A 23,805-nucleotide genomic window follows, 5' to 3' on the forward strand; every position below is an offset into this window, starting at 1 on the left:
TTCTGGCCAACTAATATAATTACCGGCTATCATCAATAAATATTTGTATGAATTACACCGTGGTAGTGACATAACATCTCTTTGCCAGTATTCCCCAGGAGTTGTTCCTTGTTTCACAACTTCTCCTGTAACCCTCTTGGTAATTTTTTGGGTGATTAGCACAACAAATAGCACGTCTCTTAACTATTATGTCTGTCAGGTTTTGCATTTTTGGTCCTACAAGCTGTGTTTTCGGCAGTCAATGCCAATGCATTTGCTCTTGAATGTGTTTCTCGATGCAATCCTTTAAGTAGAATTTTCATCATCTTTTAGAAAGTAGCAGTTGCTTTAAAGGTGTCACCCACCATCCCTGATCATTCTTAGAACAATCTAATTGTTCTGGCAATTGATCTTCTCTCTCAGTATATTGTGCAGGTGATGGAATTAAGCGTCCCTCAACTGTTAACTCTTTTAGAGCTGCCTATTTGCCACTTGATCTGCTTTTCGACTTCCCTTTATCATTTCACTATTCCCTCTCTGAAGGGCTTTACAATGTGTTATTGGAACTCCCTTGGGTTGAAGAACTGCCAGTAAAAGTTTCGGTATCTTTTCTCCATATTGAATTGGGGTTCCTTGCGAGCTTAAAGGTCCCCTTTCTTTCCAAGTGGTTCCATGTGCCTGCTTCAGCCATGCTTCAGCCTTTAAATGTCTAATCTCAGTCAATGGTCGTGGGGTAGTTAATTCCAAGCGTGTTCCTTATGAACGGAGATCTTTAAAGCAAAGTTCCTGCCGCTGGGGTTCCTAACTCTGGTTCACGGCGGGGGGCGGGGTGTGTGTCTGACTATCCGGGGTTGTGTTTCAGAGCCTGTTTCCTCTTGCTCTCCCTGTACCAGTCATTCAGGCATGACTGCTATACATATTGGAGATTATGCCTTCGGGCTAATGGTATGAGGCTCGTAATCACGTGCATGTGAGAGAAAGAGGCATTATTTTATTTGGCATGTCTCGGCGTTAGCAAGTGATTTTTCTCGTGCGTGCGGTGGGAGGCCTCTGCCTTCTTCCTGGTCGTGATCGCCTCGCGGGTGGAAGGAGAGATGGTCTGGTTAAAAGGCAGCGCAGGAGATGACCGCTTGACGGGCCCCGCTGTCCCCGTGGCGACGGTGCCGTCCCCGCCCGCTGCCCGCGAGAAAGGCAGGGCGGGCAGCGCTCGGCAGCGCTGGGTGCCTGCAGTGCCGGGAGGAGGCTGCGGGCGCCGCTGTTGACCGAGGAGGAGCGAGAGGAAGGCCGGAGCGCTGCCGGCAGCCCCGCCCGCTGCGGCCCGGCTCGCTCGCTCGCTCGCTCGCTCGCTGGCTGGCTCGGCGGCCGGGCGGTCTGCGAGCGTCCCCGCGGTGCGGAGCCGTGCTGCAGCGAGGCGGAGGGGCCGGCGGCAGCGGCCGGGAGCGGCGAGCCGGGGCCGGAGCCTGAGAGGGAAGCGGAGCCCGAGCGGGAAGCGCCTGGGAAGAGCGTGCGGCGGCGGTGCGTGGCCGCGGCGGAGATGTGCGCGGCGGGGAGGCGCTGGGGCCGGCGGGAGCGAGCCCTGCTGTGGTGCGTCCTGGTGGCGGCGTGGGAGGCGGCGTGGGGGCAGCTGCGCTACTCGGTTCCCGAGGAGATGCCGAAGGGCTCGTTCGTGGGCGACGTGGCCAAGGACCTGGGGCTGGAGCTGCCGGCGCTCCGCGAACGCGGCGTCCGCGTTGTCTCCGAGGGGAGGACGCAGTATCTCGCTCTGCACGGGAAGACGGGACATTTGGTGACGGCGGAGCGGATAGACAGAGAGCAGCTGTGCCGGCTGGTGGAGAAATGCGTGGTGCGCTGTGAGGTGATAGTGGAGGGGGAAATGCAGGTTTACGGCATCGAAGTGGAAATCACGGACATTAACGACAACGCGCCCAGCTTCCGAGAGGCAGAAAAGGAACTGAGAATGAGCGAAACGACAGCCCCTGGATCGCGGTTTCCCGTGGCCGAGGCCCACGACCCGGACTCGGGACGGAATTCGCTGCAGAGCTACGAGCTGAGCGGCGACGAGCACTTCTCGCTGGCCGTGCAGGCGGGTCCGGGCGGGGAGCAGCGTCCCGAGCTGGTGCTGGCGAAGGCGCTGGACCGGGAGGAGGCGGCGTTTCACGAGCTGGTGCTGAGGGCGAGCGACGGCGGAGAGCCGGCGCGGACGGGCACGGCGCGGATCCGCGTGGCGGTGCTGGACGCGAACGACAACGCGCCCGTGTTCAGCCAGGCGGAGTACACGCTGCGTGTGCCGGAGGACGTGCCCGTGGGCTCCACCCTCGTCACCGTCACGGCCACCGACGCCGATGAGGGCATCTACGGGCAATTAAAATACAGTTTCCATAAAATTTCAGATAGCTCGTCGGAACTTTTTTATCTGGACTCTGAGACAGGAAAAATACGACTGAAGGAGGATTTGGACTTTGAGGACATCTCCTCACATGAACTGGAGGTGCAGGCAGAAGACGGCGGGGGCCTTTCCGACACGGCCAAAGTCGCGATCACGGTGACAGACGTCAACGACAACGCGCCCCAGATTTCGCTGCGGTCGGCGCTGAGCGCGATCTCGGAGGACGCGCCGCCGGGGACGGTGGTGGCCCTGCTGCACGTGCAGGATCGGGACTCGGGGGCAAACGGCGAGGTGCGGTGCAGCATCGCCGAGCGCCTGCCGTTCCGGCTGGAGAAGTCCTTTGAGGACTACTACCGCGTGGTGACGGCGAGGGATCTGGACCGGGAGGAGGTGGCGGAGTACAACGTGACGGTGCGGGCGGCGGACGGCGGGTCGCCGGCGCTGTGGAGCAGCGCGGTGCTGGCGCTGCGGGTGCTGGACGTGAACGACAACGCGCCGGTGTTCGCGGAGGCGCGCTACAGCGCCCGGCTGCCCGAGAACAACGCGGCGGGCGCGCTGGTGCTGACGGTGCGGGCGGCGGACGCGGACTGGGGGCAGAACGCGCGCGTGCGGTACCGGCTGTCGGAGGGGCGGGTGCGGGGCGCGCCGCTCTCGTCCTACGTGTCGGTGCAGGCGGAGACGGGCGCGCTGTACGCGCTGCGCTCCTTCGACTACGAGGAGGTGCGCGAGGTGGGGCTGTGGGTGCGGGCGGAGGACGGCGGCGCGCCGGCGCTGAGCAGCAACGTGTCGGTGCGGCTCGTGATCGTGGACGAGAACGACAACGCGCCGCAGGTGCTGTACCCGCCGCCGGCGCCGGCGCCGGGCGCGGGCTGGGCGGGCGCGGAGCTGGCGCCGCGCTCGGCGGAGCCCGGGGCGCTGGTGGCCAAGGTGGTGGCGGTGGACGCGGACGCGGGGCAGAACGCGTGGCTGTCGTACGAGCTGGCCAAGGCGACGGAGCCGGGGCTGTTCCGCGTGGGGCTGCACAGCGGCGAGGTGCGGACGGCGCGCTTCCCGCTGGCCCGCGACGCGGCGCGGCAGAGCCTGGTGGTGGTGGTGAAGGACCACGGGCGGCCGGCGCTGTCGGCCACGGCCACGCTGACGGTGGTGCTGGCCGAGAGCGTGGCCGAGCTGCTGTCGGAGCTGGGCAGCGCGGCGGCGGCGGCGCCGGGCGAGCCGGCCGGCAGCCTGACGCGGTGGCTGGTGGTGGCCGTGGCGGCCGTGTCCTGCCTCTTCCTCGCCTTCCTGCTGCTGCTGCTGGCGCTGCGCCTGCGGCGCTGGCGCCGCTCGCAGCTGCTGGCGGCGGGCAGCGGCGCCTTGCGCGGCGTCCCGGCCTCGCACTTCGTGGGCATCGACGGCGTCCGCGCCTTCCTGCACTCCTACTCGCACGAGGTGTCGCTCACCGCCGACTCGCGCAAGAGCCAGCTCCGCTTGTCGGGCGGCAGCTGCTGCGACACCCTCCCGGCCCGGCCGCCGCCCGACGAGCCCGCGCCGCTGCTCGGGGAGGACCCTGCCGGCGCCCGCCGCGCGGACCCCGCCGCTGCCCCGGTGAGTTCCTCCCACCAGCCCTTCTCCGCGGCATAACGCTTCCCTCCGCTGCTTCTCCGCCCTTTCCCCCCCGTCTTGTGTCTCCTGCCTCGGGAGGTGGAGGTAGCGGGAAGGCAAAGCTTCGCTCAGCCACGCGCGGGTCGCTGGCGCCTCGTGCTCCCGGGAGGTGAGCGTGGGATGGCGGCTCAGCGTGACCGTTGCTGCGGGAGGCAGGGGAAGCGGGAGGCTGCTGTTGCCTGCTGGAGCTTCCTCTCAGCGGGGCTTGCTGCTTTTATCACATCGCTGGTGCGTTACACGCTGCTCACTGACCCAGCCTCTCAAGGAGGACAGCTCCTCTTTTAATTTTAGAGCCCCAAGGTTTCTTTCCAGAAGGCTAGTGAGGGGGCAATGTATCTTCCTTCTCTGTACGGAGACAGCGAAATCTCGGCGAGGTCCGTGGCATGGTAGTGGTGCATGTTGAGGACAAATGGTCCAGGTTCTGGCCCTTTGATGACAAGTGCTTGCAAGCTATGAGGGCCAACGAACACCAGGCAAGTTGTGACAGCTTGGGGAGGAGAGTCTTGGGAGGTGTTTGTGAGGGGCTGTGGAAGGACACAAGAGATCTGGTTTGCTCCTTTCCCTGTTCGGTGCCCATCTGTAGTACCATGCAATGTGATTTCTGGCTTCCCAAGTAAGTTTGGCCTAAGCCAGACACGTTGTTCCAGCTGCATAGGAGCCCTGGGCCGTTCCTCCTGTGTGCTTGCACATTGTGGAGATGTTTCTAACAGCTTAATTCGATACTTATGGCAAGTGCCCTAAAGGGAGCTTTGGGAGGAGCGTTCCCTGGTTTTGTAATCTACTAAACACCTGAGTTATGCCATAATCTAGAAGAGTATGTTGTCACCCTTCCCTTCTGTGTGTATGTAACATCCCTACTTGCTCATTGTAATGATGTGGAGGTGGGCCTTTGTGTCTGAGAATGTGTGGAAGAGCACATGTGTTCCATTTGGCTGACTGTCCCCTACGTGCCTTTCATGTTTAGAGCTGTATAGAGAGAGAGATTTTCAGAGAAGTGTTCCCTTAAAATACTACTGGAAGAAATGCTCTTGCTTGTCACGTATTGAGAAGTCAAATATTCTCCCTGGTAAGGAGAAGTTGTCTGTGCAGCATTTCTTTGGGTGGAATCTATCTGCAAATGATGAAGTTCAAGGACAACCATGCAACCTGTGAAGGGTTTGAGGAGAGTCTCGAGAGGGTGCTCTGTGTGAGGAGGTCCTGGGGGAGACATGGCATGTGTTTTGTTGATTCCCAGGGGGTTTTTTTGGTGTTCTGAAACTGAGCCTGAAGGCGTCTTATGTTTTGGATATTGCCTTGCTTGGACTCCAGCTGCCCAAGTTGTGGATTCATCAGTGTGCTTTCCTGTTGCATGATATTTTCTGGGAATGGTGGTTATGAAGCATAGATGTAAACTTTGCAACAGTGTGGTAGTGTGACGGATCTTCCAAGTTGCCCATGTGTTGAAGAAGGATGACATTGCCTTTAAGCTGAGACTCTGAGGACTGTATCTTTTAATGATTTCCGTGTCACTCATGGCCTTTAGAACTTTTAATGCTTAATCAAATTGTATGGGATGAGCAGAAAGTTCTCTTTGCATTTGTCCATGTTGCAATGCTTGGATTCTGAGATGACATGTTCACGTTTCTTTCAATGCTGTCTGCCTGCAGAGGTGGCTTTCCTGTTGCATGCTCTTTGGGTAGGTTGAAGTTCTGCCTGTACAGAGACAGGGCAGCTGGAAGTCTTTGCTGTGATAAAGTGTGAAATGTCTAAAGGGTAGGTTTAAAAGTTTGTCCTAGTTGTTAGATGAGGCCCACAGTTGTGGTTCCAAATCCTTCCCCTTTTTTATCATCCAAATTAACTCTTAATGGGAATACAGCTATGGTGTATGGTGTGAGCTGCTGTGTGAGCCTCCCGTATACTTGTTAGCAGGTGGGTTCCCTTTTCTGTGTACCTACTGCAGCTGACACAGTCTGAAATGTGAAGCTACAATTCTTCCAGTCCTGTAGGTTTCCCATTAATGCCTTCTTCCTTTGTCCAGGTCTGAAGCTGGGCCTCACTTTGGCTGGTAATCCTTAAAACACTAAAAGGTGAAAAGACTGACAGGTTGTCAGGGTGGGCAAGTAGTTTCCATCCATCCCTTGAAGATTTAGAGCTGCCAAGATGTGGTGGGTTAGCCTTGGAAAGCCGTCCGGTGCCCACCAAGCTGCTTTTTCACTCTCTGTCCTCAACTGAACTGTGGAGGGAAAATATGATGAAATGCTCATGGGTTGAGGTAAGGATAGGGAGATCACTCAGCAATTACCGTCACCGGCAAGCCAGACGTGACTCAGGGAAATGAATTTAACCTATTGCCAGTTAAAGTCAGGGTAGGAAAATGAGAAATAAGAGGAATCTTGAAACACCTTCCTTCCATTTCTTCCTTCTGATACTGTATGTAAGATGACAGCTGTTAGAGTTGCTTAAACTGTCTTCTCCGTGCCTTTCATGTTTAGAGCTGTAAAGAGAAAGGGACTTCATAGAAGTGTTTCCTTAAAATACTACTGGAAGAAATGCTCTTGCTTGTCACATGCACATATTGAGAAGTCAAATATTCTCCCTGGTAAGAAGTTTTCTGTGCAGCTTTTCTTTGGGTGGAGTCTATCTGCAAATGATGAAGGTCAAGGAGAACCACGTAACCTGTGAAGTGTTTGAGGAGAGTCTCGAGAGGGCGCTGTGTGTGAGGAGGTCCTGTTGGAGACATGACATGTGTTTTCTTGATTCCCAGGGTTTATTGTCGGTGTTCTGAAACTGAGTCTGAAGGTGTCTCATTTTTGGATGTTGCCTTGCTCGGACTCCAGCTGTCCAAGTTGTGAGTTCATCAGTGTGCTCTCCTGTTGCATGATGTTTCCTGGGAATGGCAGTTCCTGAGCACAGACGTACACTTTCTGTTCAGATTTGAGAGTCATGTACCTTCCCAGTTGCCCAATGTGCTGAAGTAGGATGATGGTGTCTTTGAGCTGATAGTTTGACAACTGGGTTTTTATCAGAGCTGCATGTCACTTATGCCCTTGAGAACATTTCACATTTCTTAAAAAGTAGTGTTGTTGTCCTAAAAGCGGATTTGTTACCTGCTGTGCAATAGACCTCACAAACCCAGGAGATACATTGCTTTTTGTTGGGGCCTGGGTGCTCGGTGGACTTTCCACAATCCAAGCACACTGGATTAAACAGGTGTGTCTCTTTTATTCAGCAACTATTGCATATAATTTATTAAACTACTCCTACCTAGTACATATTCAGACCATCTAATGCAGATGCAGATCATGGCATAACCATGACTTATCAAAGGCCTTCTCTGCATGCATCGGGATCTCAGGTGGTCTTTGGTGGTCATTTGGGACGGTATTGCCTCCTTACTTTGACAGCTAAGTCGCTCTGTGCCTGGTCAATGGTTTGTTTTCGTGCCAGGAGGGATGTATCATCAATCAGGAAAGAACAGAAAAGGTCAGAAGCAGTTTCCATCCATACCTTGAAGGTGTTCAGCTGCCAAGACAAAGACGTTGGCACGCTTCTGTTTCCCTGCAATGTCACTGAAAGAAATGCTTTTTTGCCTATGGTCACCATATGGCCAAAACAGTGGTCTAACCCCAGCCAGCAACTAAGAACCACGCAGCTGCTCACTCACTCCCCCACCACCCAGTGGGATGGGGGTGATAATCGGGAAAAGAAGAAAAACTCGTGGGTTGAGATAAGAACAGTTTAACAGAACAGAAAAGGAGAAACTAATAATGATATCACTAATAAAATGACAACAGTAGTAATAAAAGAATTTGAACATACAAATGATGCGCAGTGCAAATTGTCACCACCCGCCGATCAACACCCAGCTAGTCCCTGAGCGGCGATTCCCTCCCCCACTTCCCAGTTCCTATACTAGTTGGGACATCACATGGTATGGAATACCCTGTTGGCCAGTTTGGGTCAGGTGCCCTGGTTGTGTCCTGTGCCAACTTCTTGTGCCCCTCCAGCATTCTCGCTGGCTGAGCATGAGAAGCTGAAAAATACTTTACTTTATGCTAAACACTACTTAGCAAAAACTGAAAAGATCAGTGTTATCAACATTCTTTGCAGACTGAAATCAAAACAAAGCACTGAACCAGCTACTAGGAAGACAATTAACTCTATCCCAGCTGAAACCAGGACAGTGGTGCCACTAAATGCTGTGAATGCAGAGCAAGGAGGGTGGGAGGCTGGCTCCCAGCCAGGAAAACTGGTGGATCAGTGTGGTTTTGGCTAAGTAATGGTTTGATTTCATGCCTGGTGACAAGGCCTGTGCCATCATCCAGAGAAATTACATTGAGGAACTGTGGCTATGTTCTTGGGTTTGAGCTCCTGTTTGAGCCTCCTGTGGACTTGTTAGCAGCTAGTTACCTTTTCTGTGTACCTACTACAGTTGTCGTAATATGAAAATTTAAGCTATGATTCCTTCACTTGTGTAGGTTTCCCATTCCTGCTTTGTTTCTTTGCCCAGGTCTGAAGTTGAAATGTAGAGTGAAAAAATGACAAAAGGCTTATGGGTCGAGATAAGGATAGGGAGAGATCATTCAGCAGTTACTGTCACAGACAAACTCATCTTGACTCAGGGAAATTAATTTTATGTATTGCCAGTTAAAGTCAGAGTAGGATAATGAGAAACAAGAACAAACTTAAACCACCTTCCCCACACTCCTCCCTTCTTCCCAGGCTCTACTTCACTGCCAATTTGTCTACCTCCTTCCCCTGAGAGGTGCCGGGGGACAGGGAATGGGGGTTATGGCCAGTTCACCATGGTTTGTCTCTGCCACTCCTTCCTCCTCATGTTCTTCCCCTGCTCCAGCGTGGGGTCCCACCCATGGGAGACAGTTCTTTACAAACTTCTCCAACCAAGTCCTTCCCACAAGCTGCAGATCTTCATAAACTGCTCCAGCGTGGGGTCTTTCCATGGGGTGCAGTCCTTCATGAATGGACTGCTCCAGCATAGGTCTCCTGCAAGGGTCACAGGTCCTGCGCTGCCAGAAGACCTGCTCCAGTGTGCAGTCCTTCCCATGGGGCCCCATGTCCTTCCAAGAGCCTGCTCCAGCAAGGGCTCTCCACAGGCTCAAAGCCTCTTATGGGGCACATCCGCCTGCTCCAGTGTGGGGTCCTCCATGGGCTGCAGAGTGGAAATCTGCATCGTTGTTTCTCTCACATACTCTCACTCCTCTCTCCCAGCTGCTGCTGCGCAGCAGGTTTTACCTCTTCTTAAATAGGTTATCACAGAGGTGCTACCAGTGTTGCTGATTGGCTCAGTTTGACCAGTGGTGGGTCCATCTTGGAGCCAGTTGGAACTGGCTCTGTCCGACATGAGGGAAGCTTCTGGCATCTTCTCACAGAAGCTACCCTTGTACCCCCCTGCTACCAAAACCTGGGCATGCAAACCCAATACACAACACAAAGATTTTAATATACTTCTGTTGCCCTAAAACGTTGCTGAATGAAATGAGCTTCTACCTGTGGCCAACATATGGCCAAAAGTTGGATGTTATCCATGGTACAACTACAAGTTGTGAAGGCAGAGCAAGGAGGGTGAGAGGCTGCCTTTGAACCAGGAAAATAGGTGGGTCACTGTGGCTTTGTCTGGGCAATGGTGTGATTTCATGGCTGGTGCCGAGCCCTGTGCCATCCATGCTGTGATCCTGGTTTCCCTGTCCTGAAAGGTAATGGTAGTCCTCCAACAATAATGAAGTGTTTGCGCATGTCGTGGTTTAACCCCAGCCTTCCCTCTCACCAAGTGGGATGGGAAAGAGAATCGGGGAAAAAAAGAGAAAACTCATGGCTTGAGATAAGAACAGTTTAATAGAACAGAAAGGAACAAACTAATAATGATAACAGTAACAATAATAAAATGGCAATACTAATAAAAGGATTGGACTCTACAAACCAAGTGATGCACAGTGCAATTGCTCACCACTCACGATCCCATGCCCAGTTAGTTGCCAAGCAGCGATGGTGTCCTTGAGCTGGTACTTTGACAACTGAGTCTGTATCAGAGCTGCATGTTGCTTATGCCCTTGAGAACATTTTCCATTTCCTCAAAGTAGTGGTGTTGTCCTAAAAGCAGATTCGTTACACGCTGTGCAATAGACCAATCTCACACACCCAGGAGATACATTGCTTTTTGTTGGGGCCTGGCTGCTCAGGGGACTTTCCACAATCCAAGCACACCAGATTCATCAGGTGTGTCTCTTTCATTCAGCAACTATTGCATATAATTTATTAAACTACTCCTACCTCGTACATATTCAGAATATCTAATGCAGATGCAGAGGATTATATAACCACGACACATCAAAGGCCTTCTCCGCATGCGTCAGGATCTCTGGTGTTCTTTGGTCACCATTTAGGGAGGTATTGCCTCCTCCCTTTGACCACTAAGTCGCTCTGTGCCTGGTCAATGGTTTGTTTTCCTGCCAGGGGGGATATATCATCAATCTGGAAAGAACAGAGAGGGTCAGAATGACCTTGGCTATTTCCATAGGTATTACTAAAATTATTTGAAGTTGAAAATGGTTAACTAACTTGATTTAGAACAGGATTTTCTAATCTAATGCACAATTTTCTACATCTGACATCAGTGCGATGAACAGAGGAATCTCTTTGCATGTGTCTGTGTTGGCATCTGTGTTCTCGATAAGGAGAAGTTGCATGTGCAACTTTTCTTTCAATGGTGTCTGTCTGCAGAGGTAGCTTTCCTGTTGCATAATATTTGATCACAGTGAAAAATTCTGCCTGTCGCAATACAGGGCAGGTGAAAAAGTTTGGTGTAGTATAATCCGAAATGTGTAAAAGATGGAAAGATGGTGTAAAAGTTCAGTCCCAATACAGGCCAGTTAAAAAGTTTGCTGTGGTATAATTTGAAATGTGGAAAAGATAGAAAGATGGTGTAAAAGTTCAGTTTGTCCTAGTTGTTAGATGAGCCCCACAGTTGTGGTTCCATGCATTTCCCCTTCTTTATTGTGCAAAGGAATTACTTTGAGGAACTGTGGCTTGCTCTTTGGTGTGAGCTCCTGTGTGAGCCTCCTGTGGACTTTTCCCAACTAGATACCCTTGTTGTGCACCTACTACAGTGGACATAACCTGAAATATAAAGCTATGATTCCTTCACTTGTGTAGGTTTCCCATTCTTGCCTGGCTTGTTGCACAGGTCTAAAGCTGGGCCTCCTTGTGGCTGGGAACCTTCAAAACATGAAAAGACCTCTTAGAGTTGTTGGGCTGAGGAAGCAGTTTCCATCCCTACCTTGAAGGTGTCAGGTGCCAATACAAAGACGTTGCACACTTCTGTTTCCCTACAACGTCACTGAATTAAATGTTCTTTTGCCTGTGGTAGCCACGTAGCCAAAACAGTGGATATTGTCCATGGTGCCACTAAAGGCTGTGAATGCAGAGCAAGGAGGGTGGGAGGCTGGCTCCCAGCCAGTTAAAACTCGTGGGTCATTGTGGCTTTGGCTGAGCAATGGTTTGATTTCATGCCTGGTGACAAGGCCTGTGCCATCATCCAAAGAAATTACGCTGAGGAACTGTGGCTATGTTTTTGGGTTTCAGCTCCTGTTTGAGCCTCCTGTGGACTTGTTAGCAGCTAGTTACCTTTTCTGTGTACCTACTACAGTTGATGTAATCTGAAATGTTAAGCTATGATTCCTTCACTTGTGTGGTTTCCCATTCCTGCTTTGTTTCTTTGCCCAGGTCTGAAGTTGGACTGTAGAGAGAAAATATGACAAAAGGCTTATGGGTCGAGATAAGGACAGGGAGAGATGATTCAGCATTTACTGTCACAGGCAAACCCGTCTTGACTTCAGGGAAATTAATTTTATGTATTGCCAGTTAAAGTCAGAGTAGGATAATGAGAAACAAGAACAAACGTAAACCACCTTCCCCACACTCCTCCCTTCTTCCCAGGCTCTACTTCACTGCCAATTTGTCTACCTCCTCCCGCTGAGAGGTGCCGGGGGACAGGGAATGGGGGTTGTGGTCAGTTCACCATGGTCTGTCTCTGCCACTCCTTTGTCTTCATGTTCTTCCCCTGCTCCAGCCTGGGGTCCCACCCGTGGGAGACAGTCCTTTACCAACTTCTCCAACCAAGTCCTTCCCACAAGCTGCAGATCTTCATAAACTGCTCCAGCGTGGGTCCTTTCCATGGGGTGCAGTCCTTCAAGAATGGACTGCTCCAGCGTAGGTCACCTGCAAGGGTCACAGGTCCTGCGCTGCAAGAAGACCTGCTCCAGTTGCGATCCTCTCCACAGAGCATCATGGCCTTCCAAGAGCCTGCTCCAGCAAGGGCTCTCCACAGACTCACAGCCTCCTTCAGGGCACATCCACCTGCTCTAGCGTTGGGTCCTCCATGGGCTGCAGGGTGGATATCTGCTCCACCATGGACCTCCATGTGCTGCAGGGGGACAACCTGCATCACCATGGTCTTTGTCACAGGCTGCAGGGGAATCTCTGCTCCAGCACCTGGAGCACCTCCTTCTTCACCGACCTTGGTGTCTGCATCGTTGCTTCTCTCACACGTTCTCACTCCTCTCTCCCAGCTGCTGTTGCGCAGCAGGTTTTACCTCTTCTTAAACAGGTTATCATAGAGATGCTACCACTGTTGCTGATTGGCTCAACTTGGCCAGTACTGGCTCCATCTTGGAGCCAGCTGGAACTGGATCTGTCATACATGAGGGAAGCGATGGTTTGATTTCATGCTGGTGCCAAGGCCTGTGCCATCCATGCTGTGATCCTGGTTTCCCTGTCCTGAAAGGTAATGGTAGTCCTCCAACGATAATGAAGTGTTTGCGCATGTCGTGGTTTAACCCCAGCCAGCAACTAAGCACCACACAGCCACTCACTCCCTTCCCCCCCACCCAGTGGGATGGGAAAGAGAATCGGGTCAAAAAAGAGAAAACTCACGGATTGAGATAAGAACAGTTTAACAGAACAGAAAGGAACAAACTAATAATGATAACAGTAACAATTATAAAAATGGCAGTTAGTTCCCAAGCAGCGATCCCCTCCTCAGCCCCACTCCCCCCACGTTATATATTAGGCATGTCGTCACATGGTAGGGAAATACCCCTTTGGCCAGCTTTGGTCAGCTGTCCTGGCTGTGTGTCTCCTTCCAGCTTCTTGTACCCTGCCAGCCTTCATGCTGGCTGGGCATGAGAAGCTGAAAAATCCTTGGCTTGGTCTAAACACTACTTAGCAACCAATGAAAACATCAGTGTGTTCTCAACAGTCTTTTCATACAAAATCCGAACCATAACAGTGTTATCTGCTACTAGAACGAAAATTAACTCTATCCCAGCTGAAGTCAGGACAGCGCAATAACTGTGCCTGTAGAACGATGATGGTCCTCCTGCTAGCAGAGGACTTTTTTGGTGGGGACACCTGTGGGAAGTAGAGCCTGAGCTCCAGCACCAGCACAGAAGAGCTGCCCATGGACACTGAGGGGCCACATGTCTATAAGCCCACGCTCTCTCACTGTTTTCCTTGAGCCTTTCTGAACCTCGAGCCTTTCTGAACCTCTGTCCTCTTTCCCCTGGGTTTCCCTGGGTGACGTGGAAGGGAAGTGCTGATCTGTGTCTCCATGAAGGAACAAGAGAAGGAACAGCGTAACCACCGTCCATTCAGAGCAGCAAGTTGACTCTGTGCTGAGTGAAATGGTAGAAACTAAAACTGGCATTCCTGAAACCTTATGATCTCTACTGAAATCACCTGACTCTGCATAACAGACTCTGTGACATGGCCAGCTTTGTGTTGCAGAGCTTGTTTTCCTTTCTCAATGCTTTTTCCCATTGGGATGCACTTGGACCCAATTGATAGCATTGGACACATAGCTGTTGGTTATTGCTGGTTTTATAATGGAAGTCCGAAAGGGAATGAGTGTGCAGTCCCAAACATAGAGAAATGAGAGTTTGTTCTGTGTAAAGAAAGAAAGGAGTCTCCCTGTCTGCCCACCCACCTTTTGGAGGAAGGCTGCTACAGAAATGGCAGGATTAGTGGGATGGATTAATTTTCTCCAGGCATGAGTTCTCTGTGTTCTTGCTGCAGCTATTTCTCACTGTTCATTCCATCCTTGGAGGTAACCCCTTCCTTGCCTATCGAGGTGAAGGTGAAGGGAGATGTTGATGTACAGCTGAGGGTAGAAATAATTTCCCTGGAGGGCTGTAGTTGCTATGTCATAAATACAGGATTTTGTCCATCCATACCTTGAAGGTTTAGAGCTGCCAAAACAAACACTTGGATAGACTTCTGTTTCTGTACAGTGTTGCCTAGTGAAACGCTCTTTTGCCTGTGGCTGATACATGGCCAAACCTTGGATTTGCCCATGGTGCTAATAGAGGTTGCGAACACAAAGCCAGCAGGCTGGCTCCCAAGCAGGAAAATTGGTAGGTCAATGTGGCTTTGGCTGAGCAATGGTTTCATTTCATGCCTGGTGCCAAGGCCCCTGCCATTCATGCGGTGATCCTGGTTCCATCGTCCTGAAAGGCAACGACAGTCCTCCAGCAGTAAAGCGTTTGTACAATAATTTTCCCTGAATAACCATGATGCATGGTTAGATCCTTTCTGAAACCTCCTTTATCCATCTGTATCTCCCTGTAACATCTGCAATGTAGAGTTTCCTCATAGTTGTAATTACACTGTCTTTCATGCCTTTGTTTCCTGGAAGATCAGGGTTCATTTTGCCCCATTTCTGGATAGTTCTTTATCTTTGTAGACTTCGAGTGTTGTTTTGCAGCAAATCCTTACTTCTCCTGGCAAGCTATCAACCACTGGAAGATAGATTTTTATGTATGAGAAAAAGAAAGCAGAAGCTAAAAGAGAATCTGTTATACTTTCTCAGAAGACTTAGTTTGAGAAAGTGGCCTCTGATTAGGTGTTTTCGCTTAGGGCTTCAGATTTGTGGGAGACGAGCAGGCCAGAGATTAGAAAAAATGATGAGAGGTGATGAGTTTTTCATCAAAGGATCACCCTGTACTCTGCAGTCCAGGGTAAGACTTTAGGCTTGCACGTGCAGCTTAAGAATGCAACAGCTCCCAGGTGCTCTGGGGGATGAATTTCCATGCCCACAGTGAAGACCGAGACATCTTCCTGGTGAGTTTCTCTGACAGTACTTTTAATGGCTCCCTGCATTGCTTGCCTGATTTTTTTTTTTTTCCTTTTATTGCCCCCTCCCTGCCCCCTGGTGTTCTATGTATGTAGGTTTAGTTATAAGTAGTGGCATATTTTCTTTTAGCAATGCGTTGTGTGATAGTGCCCCTTGCTCATGTTACATCTGGTGTGGAAAGCAGGAGATGTAAGGGGGGCACATTTGTGTTCTGGTTTTGTTAATCGTGAATAGATGTAAGCATGACCTTTGAAGAAGTCGCATCTCTGTGGAACAGTGTGTGTGATAAAAGAGGAAAAGAGATTTCTCCTAAGAAAAGAGTTTGATGACCCAGTCTCTGTTGGATGATGGCTTGTCTTTTAGTTTGGCCGTGTTAACTCTTGTGTGCTTTTGAATACTTATGTTTCTTCTGAGAATGCTGGTGAGCAGACAGATGTATGTCCTTTCCTGGTATGATCTTGATGCATTAACCTCTCATGACATGTGTGTGCCAATTATGAGGGTCAGAAGCTAACCTGCAAGTTGCGTGGAGTTGGAGAGAAATGAGAACAAAGACGTAGGGGTAGAACAACTTGTGATTCCTGTGTGAAACCTCCTCTATCCATGTATTTCTCCCTGTAACGTTTTGATGGAGAGTTTCATCAAAGTGGTAATTACATTTTCCCATCCTTTGATCTGCCTTCAGGCTTTGTTTCCCAGAAGGTCATGCTTCATGTTTTCCACTTGTGGATTGTTCTTTTGCAGTTGGAACTGAGTGTTGTTTTGCAGCAAACACTGACTTCCCTGGAGAACCACGTGAAGACAAGTCTTTTCTGTGTGAGGAAAATGAAACAGAAGTGAAAACTGAGTATCTCACATGCCCTTATACCTAGATAAAGACCTTTGATAAAGCTTTTACACATTAGAAAAAGTCACAAGGACTGACGGATTTCCAAAAGCGACATCCCTGCTATGTAGTCCAAAGTAAAACTTCAGGGCTTTGCTTGTGGGTTCAGACCTCAGTCACTTCCAGGTGCTCTGGGAGATGAATTTTCAAGGCAGAGTTGCGGCCAAGCCTCTGTACATTCCAGTAGTCAAATACTTATCTCGGTGGAGCAAGTCAGAGTGTTTGGGTTTGTTTATTAATCATCAGAAATGGCTGAGAGATTTGAGCTGCTGCTTTGCAAGAAGGAACTCGTGGAGAACACTTGCACACCCCCCTACCCATCACTTACTCCAAGTGGATAACAAGCACTAATGAAGATCAATGAGCATTATTGCACAGCAGCAGTCACCTCTGATCCCCCTCTGGCAAGCTGGCTACTCAGCAAGGTGCTACAGACTGGTGTAGAGTACTGCTGGCCAATCCCACCTACCTGTGGCTTGTTCTTATGTCTCTGAGGACTACAAGGCTACGTATCCCTCTGTGTGATTTCCTAGCCTGCACAGGCCTGCATGTGTCACAGTAGGAAATCACCTGCCCCATCTTGCTTAGTGAGAGGAACTTCTTTTGGCTTCTTTGGTTTAATTAAGTGCTGCTGAGTTTTGTTGTTCTCATTAAAGGAACACGTGGTGCCTAGTAAAGGCATGCCACGCAGTAAAGGCAAAGGAGGCCTAGCAAACCCTTCTAAATCACTGCAACTTGCCTAGCTTTCACCTTGAGGCTTTAGTGACTTTTGGCAAAGCAACTGCAAATCACAGCACTGAAGTACCTGCCCCAATGAGGTCAGATGGAGGTTTTGGTTTTGTATATTAATCACCAGAAATCATCAACAAGCTTTCAGCTGATCAGGCAGTCCTTGCATGGGCTGGCCAGATGGTGGGACTTTTGCCTAGAAGCTCCCAAAATCACAGAGAGAGAAAAATGCAAACTCAAGCCTCATGACAGGCCTCAGACTTTGGCATTTCCAGCAAGAGCACTGAAGGTTTTTCTGGATGGAAGAGGAGTCAGCATCAGGATGTGCACAGGGCAAAGAGCCTACACGGTTCTGCGCGATGTTCTTCTCTGCCAGGCATGTACAGTGACATCGGTCTGAGTTCAGGTCCACTACCTTTAGGCTTCACATCTCTCCGTCAGTGTTAACTGCTGTTCTAAATCAGAATCAATCCTGAGCATTTCAGAATAAAATGAAATTCACCCTTTTCGCGTGGGCTTCAGAGAAACACGTGTGCAGGGAGATGAAACATCAGGAAAGGCTGAAAACATGCATGACAAAACTTCTTTATTGCTCTGTCGCAGACATTTCCCTCTTAGTTTTCATACCGACTCACGCCAGAAGACGTAAAGGTACATGACAGAGTGTATCACTACTTTAAAAGTCTACTGCGGCCTCAAAATCCGTCTTGAGTAGGAGACGACGGTTGTATTATAATGGCTAGCGTTGCTGCTAAGCATGACGTCCGTGCCTCTGAGTGTCCTTTTGTATTAAAAGAGAGACCGCCAAGCTTGACGCGTACAGATCGAAAGCCCGGGCCGCCGTGAGCGAGCGCGGCCATCAGCCGGCTGCGGTGGCGTCGCGGCGCCTCCGGGTGCCGCTGTTGGCCGAGGCGGAGCGGCGCTGGAGCCGCAGCCGGAGCCCAGCCGCAGCCGCAGCCGCCGCAGCGTCCTGCCCCCGCAGGCTGCTCGCTCGCACGGCGCCGGCCGGAGCGGCAGCGGCACGGGCAGCAGAGGCGAGAGGCGGCGCGGCGCGGGGAGCAGCGGCGTCCGAGCCGGCGCCGAGATCGCTGGCCTCCGGCGGGCCCTGCGCTCGCTGCGGAGCGTGGCTGCAAGGGACGCAGGGCAGCGGCAGGAGGGAGGAGCGCGGCGAGCGCTGCCCAGAATGGCGGGCAGGCAGAGGCAGAGGCAGAGCGGCCGGCGAGCAGGCGGGCGAGTGCTGCTGCCCGCTTTGCTGCTGGGCTTGTGCTGCCGGGCGGCGCCGGAGCGGGTCCGCTACGCCATCCCCGAGGAGCTGGGCAGAGGCTCGCTGGTGGGGCCGCTGGCGCGGGACCTGGGGCTGAGCCCGGCCGACCTGCCGGCACGCCAGCTGCGGCTCAGCGCCGAGAAGCAGTACTTCGGCGTGAGCGGGGAGAGCGGGAACCTCTACGTGAGCGAGAGGCTGGACCGGGAGGAGATGTGCGGCGAGGCGGCGTCCTGCTCCGTCAGCTTCGAGGCGCTGGTGCAGAACCCGCTCAACGTTTTCCACGTCGAGGTGGCCATCCTGGACATCAACGACAACGCCCCAGCCTTCAGCAAGGCTGCTTTGGACATAGAGATCGGTGAATGGACGCTTCCCGGGGCGCGTTTTCCGCTGGAGATGGCTCGAGACGTGGACATCGGCAGCAACGCGCTGCTGACTTACCAGTTCACCAGCAACCCGTCCTTCACCCTGGCAGTGAAGGAGAGCCCGGGTGGAAGCAGGCAGCCGGAATTAGTGCTGGAGAGAGCGCTGGACCGGGAGAAGCAGAGTTCCTTTCAGCTGGTGCTGACGGCGGTGGATGGCGGGGACCCCGTGAGGTCCGGGACTGTCCAGGTTCACGTCAACGTGACGGACCTCAACGACAACGCTCCCGTGTTCAATAAAAGCGCCTACGAGTCGCGAGTGCGGGAGAACCTTCCAGCGGGGACGCTGGTGCTGCGGGTGCGGGCCACGGATGCAGACGCGGGCTCCAACGGGCGTGTCTCCTACTCCTTCGGCAATGTGCCGGACGGCGTCCGCGCGTTGTTCAGTGTTGACAGCGACAGCGGCGAGGTCAGGACGGCGGGGCCCCTCGATTTCGAGGAGAAGAGCAAATACAGCTTCGCCCTGGAGGCGAGGGACGGGGGCGGTCTGGTGTCGCATTGCGAAGTGCAGATAGACATCACGGACGAGAACGACAACGCGCCCGAAATCACGGTGTTGTCGGTGTCGAGCCCGGTGCCCGAGGACGCGCCGGCCGGCACGGTGGTGGCCCTGGTGAAAGTGCGGGACCGGGACTCCGGGGAGAACGGTCAGGTGTCGTGCGAGCTGTCGGGCGAGGCGCCGCTGTCGATCGTGGCGTCGTCGGGCGGCTCGTACAAGGTGGTGACGGCGAGCGCGCTGGACCGCGAGCAGGCGGCCGAGCACCGGGTGGCGGTGGTGGCCAGGGACCGGGGCAGCCCGGCGCTCTCGAGCCGCGCGGCGCTGGTGCTGGAGGTGTCGGACGTGAACGACAACGCGCCGGTGTTCGAGGAGGCCGCCTACAGCGCCTACGTGGCGGAGAACAACGCGGCGGGCGCGCCGGTGCTGCGCGTGCGCGCGCGGGACGCGGACGCGGGCGCCAACGGGCGCGTCAGCTACTGGCTGGCGGGCGGCAGCGCGGGCGCGGCGCCGTACGTGTCGGTGGAGGCGCGGAGCGGCGCGGTGTACGCGCAGCGCTCCTTCGACTACGAGCAGTGCCGCGAGTTCGCGGTGGCGGTGCGGGCGCAGGACGGCGGGGCGCCGGCGCGGAGCTCGACGGCGACGGTGCGCGTCTTCGTGCTGGACCGCAACGACAACGCGCCGCGGGTGCTGTGGCCGGCGGCGGGCGCGGGGGCGGGCGCGGGGACGGGCGCGGCCCCGGCCCCGGCCCCGTTCGAGGTGGTGCCGCGGTCGGCCGAGGCCGGGTACCTGGTGGCCAAGGTGGTGGCGGTGGACGCGGACGCGGGGCGCAACGCGTGGCTGTCGTACGAGCTGGTGCAGGCGCCGGAGCCGGCGCTGTTCCGCGTGGGGCTGCACAGCGGCGAGGTGCGGACGGCGCGGGCCGTGTCGGAGAGGGACGCGGCGAAGCAGCGGCTGGTGGCCGTGGTGAAGGACCACGGGCAGCCGGCGCTGTCGGCCACGGCCACGCTGCACGTGGTGCTGGCCGAGAGCTTGCAGGAGGCGCTGCCGGAGCTGAGCGAGCGGGCGGCGGGCGCCGACTCGCCGGCGGAGCTGCAGTTCTACCTGGTGCTGGCGCTGGCGCTCCTCTCCGCCCTCTTCCTGCTGAGCGTGGCGCTGGCCGTGCTGGCGCGGGTGCGCCGGGCCGGGCCGCCCGCCGTCCTGCGCTGCCTGGGCGCGCAGCGCTTCTCCGTGGCCGGCGCCGCCTTCCCGGCCGACTTCTGCGAGGGCACCTTGCCCTACTCCTACAACCTGTGCGTGGCGCCGGGCCGCGCCGTCGCCGAGGGCGCTTGGCTGCCGCCGCCGCTGCCCAGCCTGGCCGCGGAGGAGCTTCTCGGCGCGGAGCCCTGCGGGAAGCGGAGCCCGACCAGCAGCGCCGGCGCGGGAGAGCCGCCCGCGGACGCCGAGGCCCCGCAGGTCTGTAAGCCCGCGCAGTCCTTGTCTCTGAGCCTTTCCTAACCTCACGCCGAGGGGACTGGGCTCTTGCTCGTCCTTCGGCCGCTTGGGCGCCTGCTGACGCGCTCTCTTTCCACGAACGAATGAAAGGGCCAAGGCTAAGGCTGTGCTATGTGCTAGTTGTTTTCTTTTTGTGACGGACCCCCGAACAGAGGGGGCATGTGCATCGCTGCCTGCTGCTGAGTTACTCTCCAGTGGAGCAGCAAGTCCAAACTGTAAGCACGGCCTGTACCGAGTAAGGCTGTAAAAGCAAAAGAAAAGAAACCCCAAAAACAAAGTGGGGCGAAATGGAGGCTGATTGAGAGCGACCTCCGATGTGCAGCCCAAAAGCAACGAAGTCGAGAGCCAAGGGCCGTCCCTGAGGAGGACTCCTTGGGAGCGGGGATCTTCATTGCTGCCTTGTGCTATGGCTGGGGGTTTGGGAAACTAATGTGGCTGGTGGCGTTCCAGTGTGACACACTTTTGATATGCAGAAAGGGTGAGGGGAAAGTCGTGCAAGCACGACTGCTGCTCATTGCTGTGCAACTGGTGGTGCAGATTGTGCTTTTGAACTAACGGGCCAAGACTCGTAATCAGCTGCACGGAATATTAAGAGCACTTTATATTGTATAACGGTAACAAAAACGTTTTTCCCCGCGGTAGAAATAACACAACAACGGGAGGCGTGTCATTTCTTTCTGGTCGTCATCGCCCCCTCCTAGCCGATTCCTTCACGTTATCGAATTAATTGTTTAGGTGTAAATGCCTATGAAGTATGCAGACCCTTAATTTATGTGGCCTAATGGGAAATCACCCATTCAAGTCCGTTAAATTTCCTGTTTCGGTATTAGCTGCCTCTGTAGGTCTTCCAACAGTTGAACGATGTAGCCATTAGCTCAGTGACTTCACTAAAGCACTCCATTGCTCTCATCCCGTTCTGAAATACTGTCGGGACTGGACGACTAGTGGGAAAATAGGCGCAGAAGAAAAATTGGGAGCAACGCAAAGGTGTCGTATGGCTGCAGTCACCCTCCATTTTCCTAGGGTGGGCCACAGAATGGGCGGTATGAAGGGGAGTATTTCAAGGAAAGTTCCTGAATCGTGGGTTCATGAGCCTGATATACTTGCTTCTCCGGGGATGTGTGGTATGTGTGTCCGACTATCACGTTTTGTATTTCAGAGCCTCTTTTCTCTTGCTCTCCTTGTAGCAGTCATTCAAGCACGACGTATACAGAAAGTCGTGTTAAGAGCTTGTGGTATGGACTTAGATTCTCAGTTGATTGACCCCACCTTCTTGGGCCTTTGAATGTCTAATCTCAGCCAATGGTGGTGATGTAGTTAGTTTCCAGCGTGTTCCTTATTGTTGTCCCACAAACGGGGTTCGTTTACCCGGCCCGCAATCCAATACCAGACAGAGTCGAGGTATTTTTAAAGTAATTTCGTGGATGCGCATGAACGGGTGCCTGTCTCAAGACAGCACACCTTTGTATCAAAACTCCCCACGTTTATCTAATTACGTAATACATATTGACTATTATTTCCCTTAAGGATTGGTTCTTTCTTCTTCGCCTGTCATGTAAATTAGTGCGCAGACTCGGTATTCTTCCTTCATGGTCTTCTTTTGAGTAGGTGGTCTCATTTGAGTAGCTGGTGAACGAGTCGGTGGTTGCGATCTCCCCCTGTAGGAATTGCCTCTTACCTACTTCTTACTCTGTCTTGGCAATTACAGGTGGTTCTTCAAGGTTCATTTAGCAGACCACAATTCCTTACCTTTTTCTGACATAAACAAAAAGCTCCATTGTCAGAAGAAAGACCTTCTGGAATATCAAACCTAGGGATAATTTCTTTTGATAAGGCCTTAATTATTTCTCTAGCCTTCTTTGCACGTCTTTGGCCAATCAAAAAAGTTATCTACTATCATCAAGAAATATCTGTATGAATTACACCGTGGTAGTGACATAACATCTATTTGCCAGTATTCGCCAGGAGTTATTCCTTGTTTCACAACTTCTCCTGTAACCCTCTTGGTAATTTTTTGGGTGATTAGCACAACAAATAGCACGTCTCTTAACTATTATGTCTGTCAGATTTTGCATTTTTGGCCCTTCAAGCTATCTTTTTGGCAGTCAATACCAATGCATTTGCTCTTGAATGTGTTTCGCGATGCACTCTTTTAAGTAGGCTTTCCATCGTCCTGTCAGAAAGTAGCAGTTGCTTTAAAGGTGTCACCCGCCATCCCTGATCATTCTTAGAACAATCTAATTGTTCTGGCAATTAATCTTCTCTCTCAGTATATTTTGGAGGTGATGGTTCTAAACGAGATGCTGGAATTAAGCCTCCTTCAACTGTAGACTCTTTGAGAGCTGCTTCTTTTGCCACTTGGTGTGCTTTTCGATTTCCCTTTATCATTTCACTGTTCCCACTGTGATGGGCTTTACAATGTGTTATTGGAACTTCCTTGGGTAGAAGAAATGCCTGTAAAAGTTTCGCTATTTCTTCTTCATACTGAATTGGGGTTCCTTGCGAGCCTATAAGTCCTCTTTCTTTCCAAATGGCTCCATGTGCGTGCTTCACCCACGCCTTAGCCTTTAAATGCCTAATCTCAGTCAATGGTCGTGGCGTAGTTAATTCCAAGCGTGTTCCTTAGGAACGGAGGTATTTAATGCAAAGTTCCTGCCGCTGGGGTTCCTAACTCTGGTTCACGGCGGGGGGCGGGGGGTGTGTCTGAATATCCCGGGTTGTGTTTCAGAGCCTGTTTCCTCTTGCTCTCCCTGTACCAGTCATTCAGGCATGACCGCTACGCATATTGCGGTTGGTGATTGTGCCTTCGGGCTAATGGGATGAGGCTCGTAATCACGTGCATGTGAGACGAAGAGACGATATTTTACTTGGCATGTCTCGGCGTTAGCAAGTGATTTTTCCCGTGCGGTCGGAACAGCACGGCGACGGGAGGCCGCTGCCTTCCTCCTGGTCGTGATCGCCTCGCGGGTGGAAGGAGAGATGGTCTGGTTAAAAGGCAGCGCAGGAGATGACCGCTTGACGGGCCCCGCTGTCCCCGTGGCGACGGTGCCGTCCCCGCCCGCTGCCCGCGAGAAAGGCAGGGCGGGCAGCGCTCGGCAGCGCTGGGTGCCTGCAGTGCCGGGAGGAGGCTGCGGGCGCCGCTGTTGACCGAGGAGGAGCGAGAGGAAGGCCGGAGCGCTGCCGGCAGCCCCGCCCGCTGCGGCCCGGCTCGCTCGCTCGCTCGCTCGCTCGCTGGCTGGCTCGGCGGCCGGGCGGTCTGCGAGCGTCCCCGCGGTGCGGAGCCGTGCTGCAGCGAGGCGGAGGGGCCGGCGGCAGCGGCCGGGAGCGGCGAGCCGGGGCCGGAGCCTGAGAGGGAAGCGGAGTCCGAGCGGGAAGCGCCTGGGAAG

The 23,805-nt window shown here is 53.3% G+C and overlaps 1 protein-coding gene across 9 annotated transcripts in view; it reads left to right on the plus strand.

Annotated features, from left to right (window-relative positions):
- The first annotated feature begins 1,238 nt into the window (after positions 1–1,238).
- LOC126051050 (protocadherin gamma-C5-like) overlaps positions 1,239–23,805 on the plus strand; it is a 147,764-nt gene continuing 125,197 nt past the window's right edge. For 2 of the 9 annotated variants that reach the window (XM_049829736.1, XM_049829735.1), the window contains exon 1: positions 1,333–1,873. In XM_049829736.1, coding sequence (XP_049685693.1) covers positions 1,514–1,873 — 360 coding nt within the window. In that variant the 5' untranslated portion in view covers positions 1,333–1,513. Of the gene's footprint in view, positions 1,301–1,332; positions 4,116–17,027; positions 18,299–23,633; positions 23,781–23,805 lie in introns of those variants that run through there. The other 7 variants (XM_049829743.1, XM_049829742.1, XM_049829744.1 and 4 more) reach the window with 6 other exon arrangements.

The sequence above is a fragment of the Accipiter gentilis genome, chromosome 26 (assembly GCF_929443795.1).
Source record: "Accipiter gentilis chromosome 26, bAccGen1.1, whole genome shotgun sequence".
NCBI classification, from domain to species: domain Eukaryota; kingdom Metazoa; phylum Chordata; class Aves; order Accipitriformes; family Accipitridae; genus Astur; species Astur gentilis.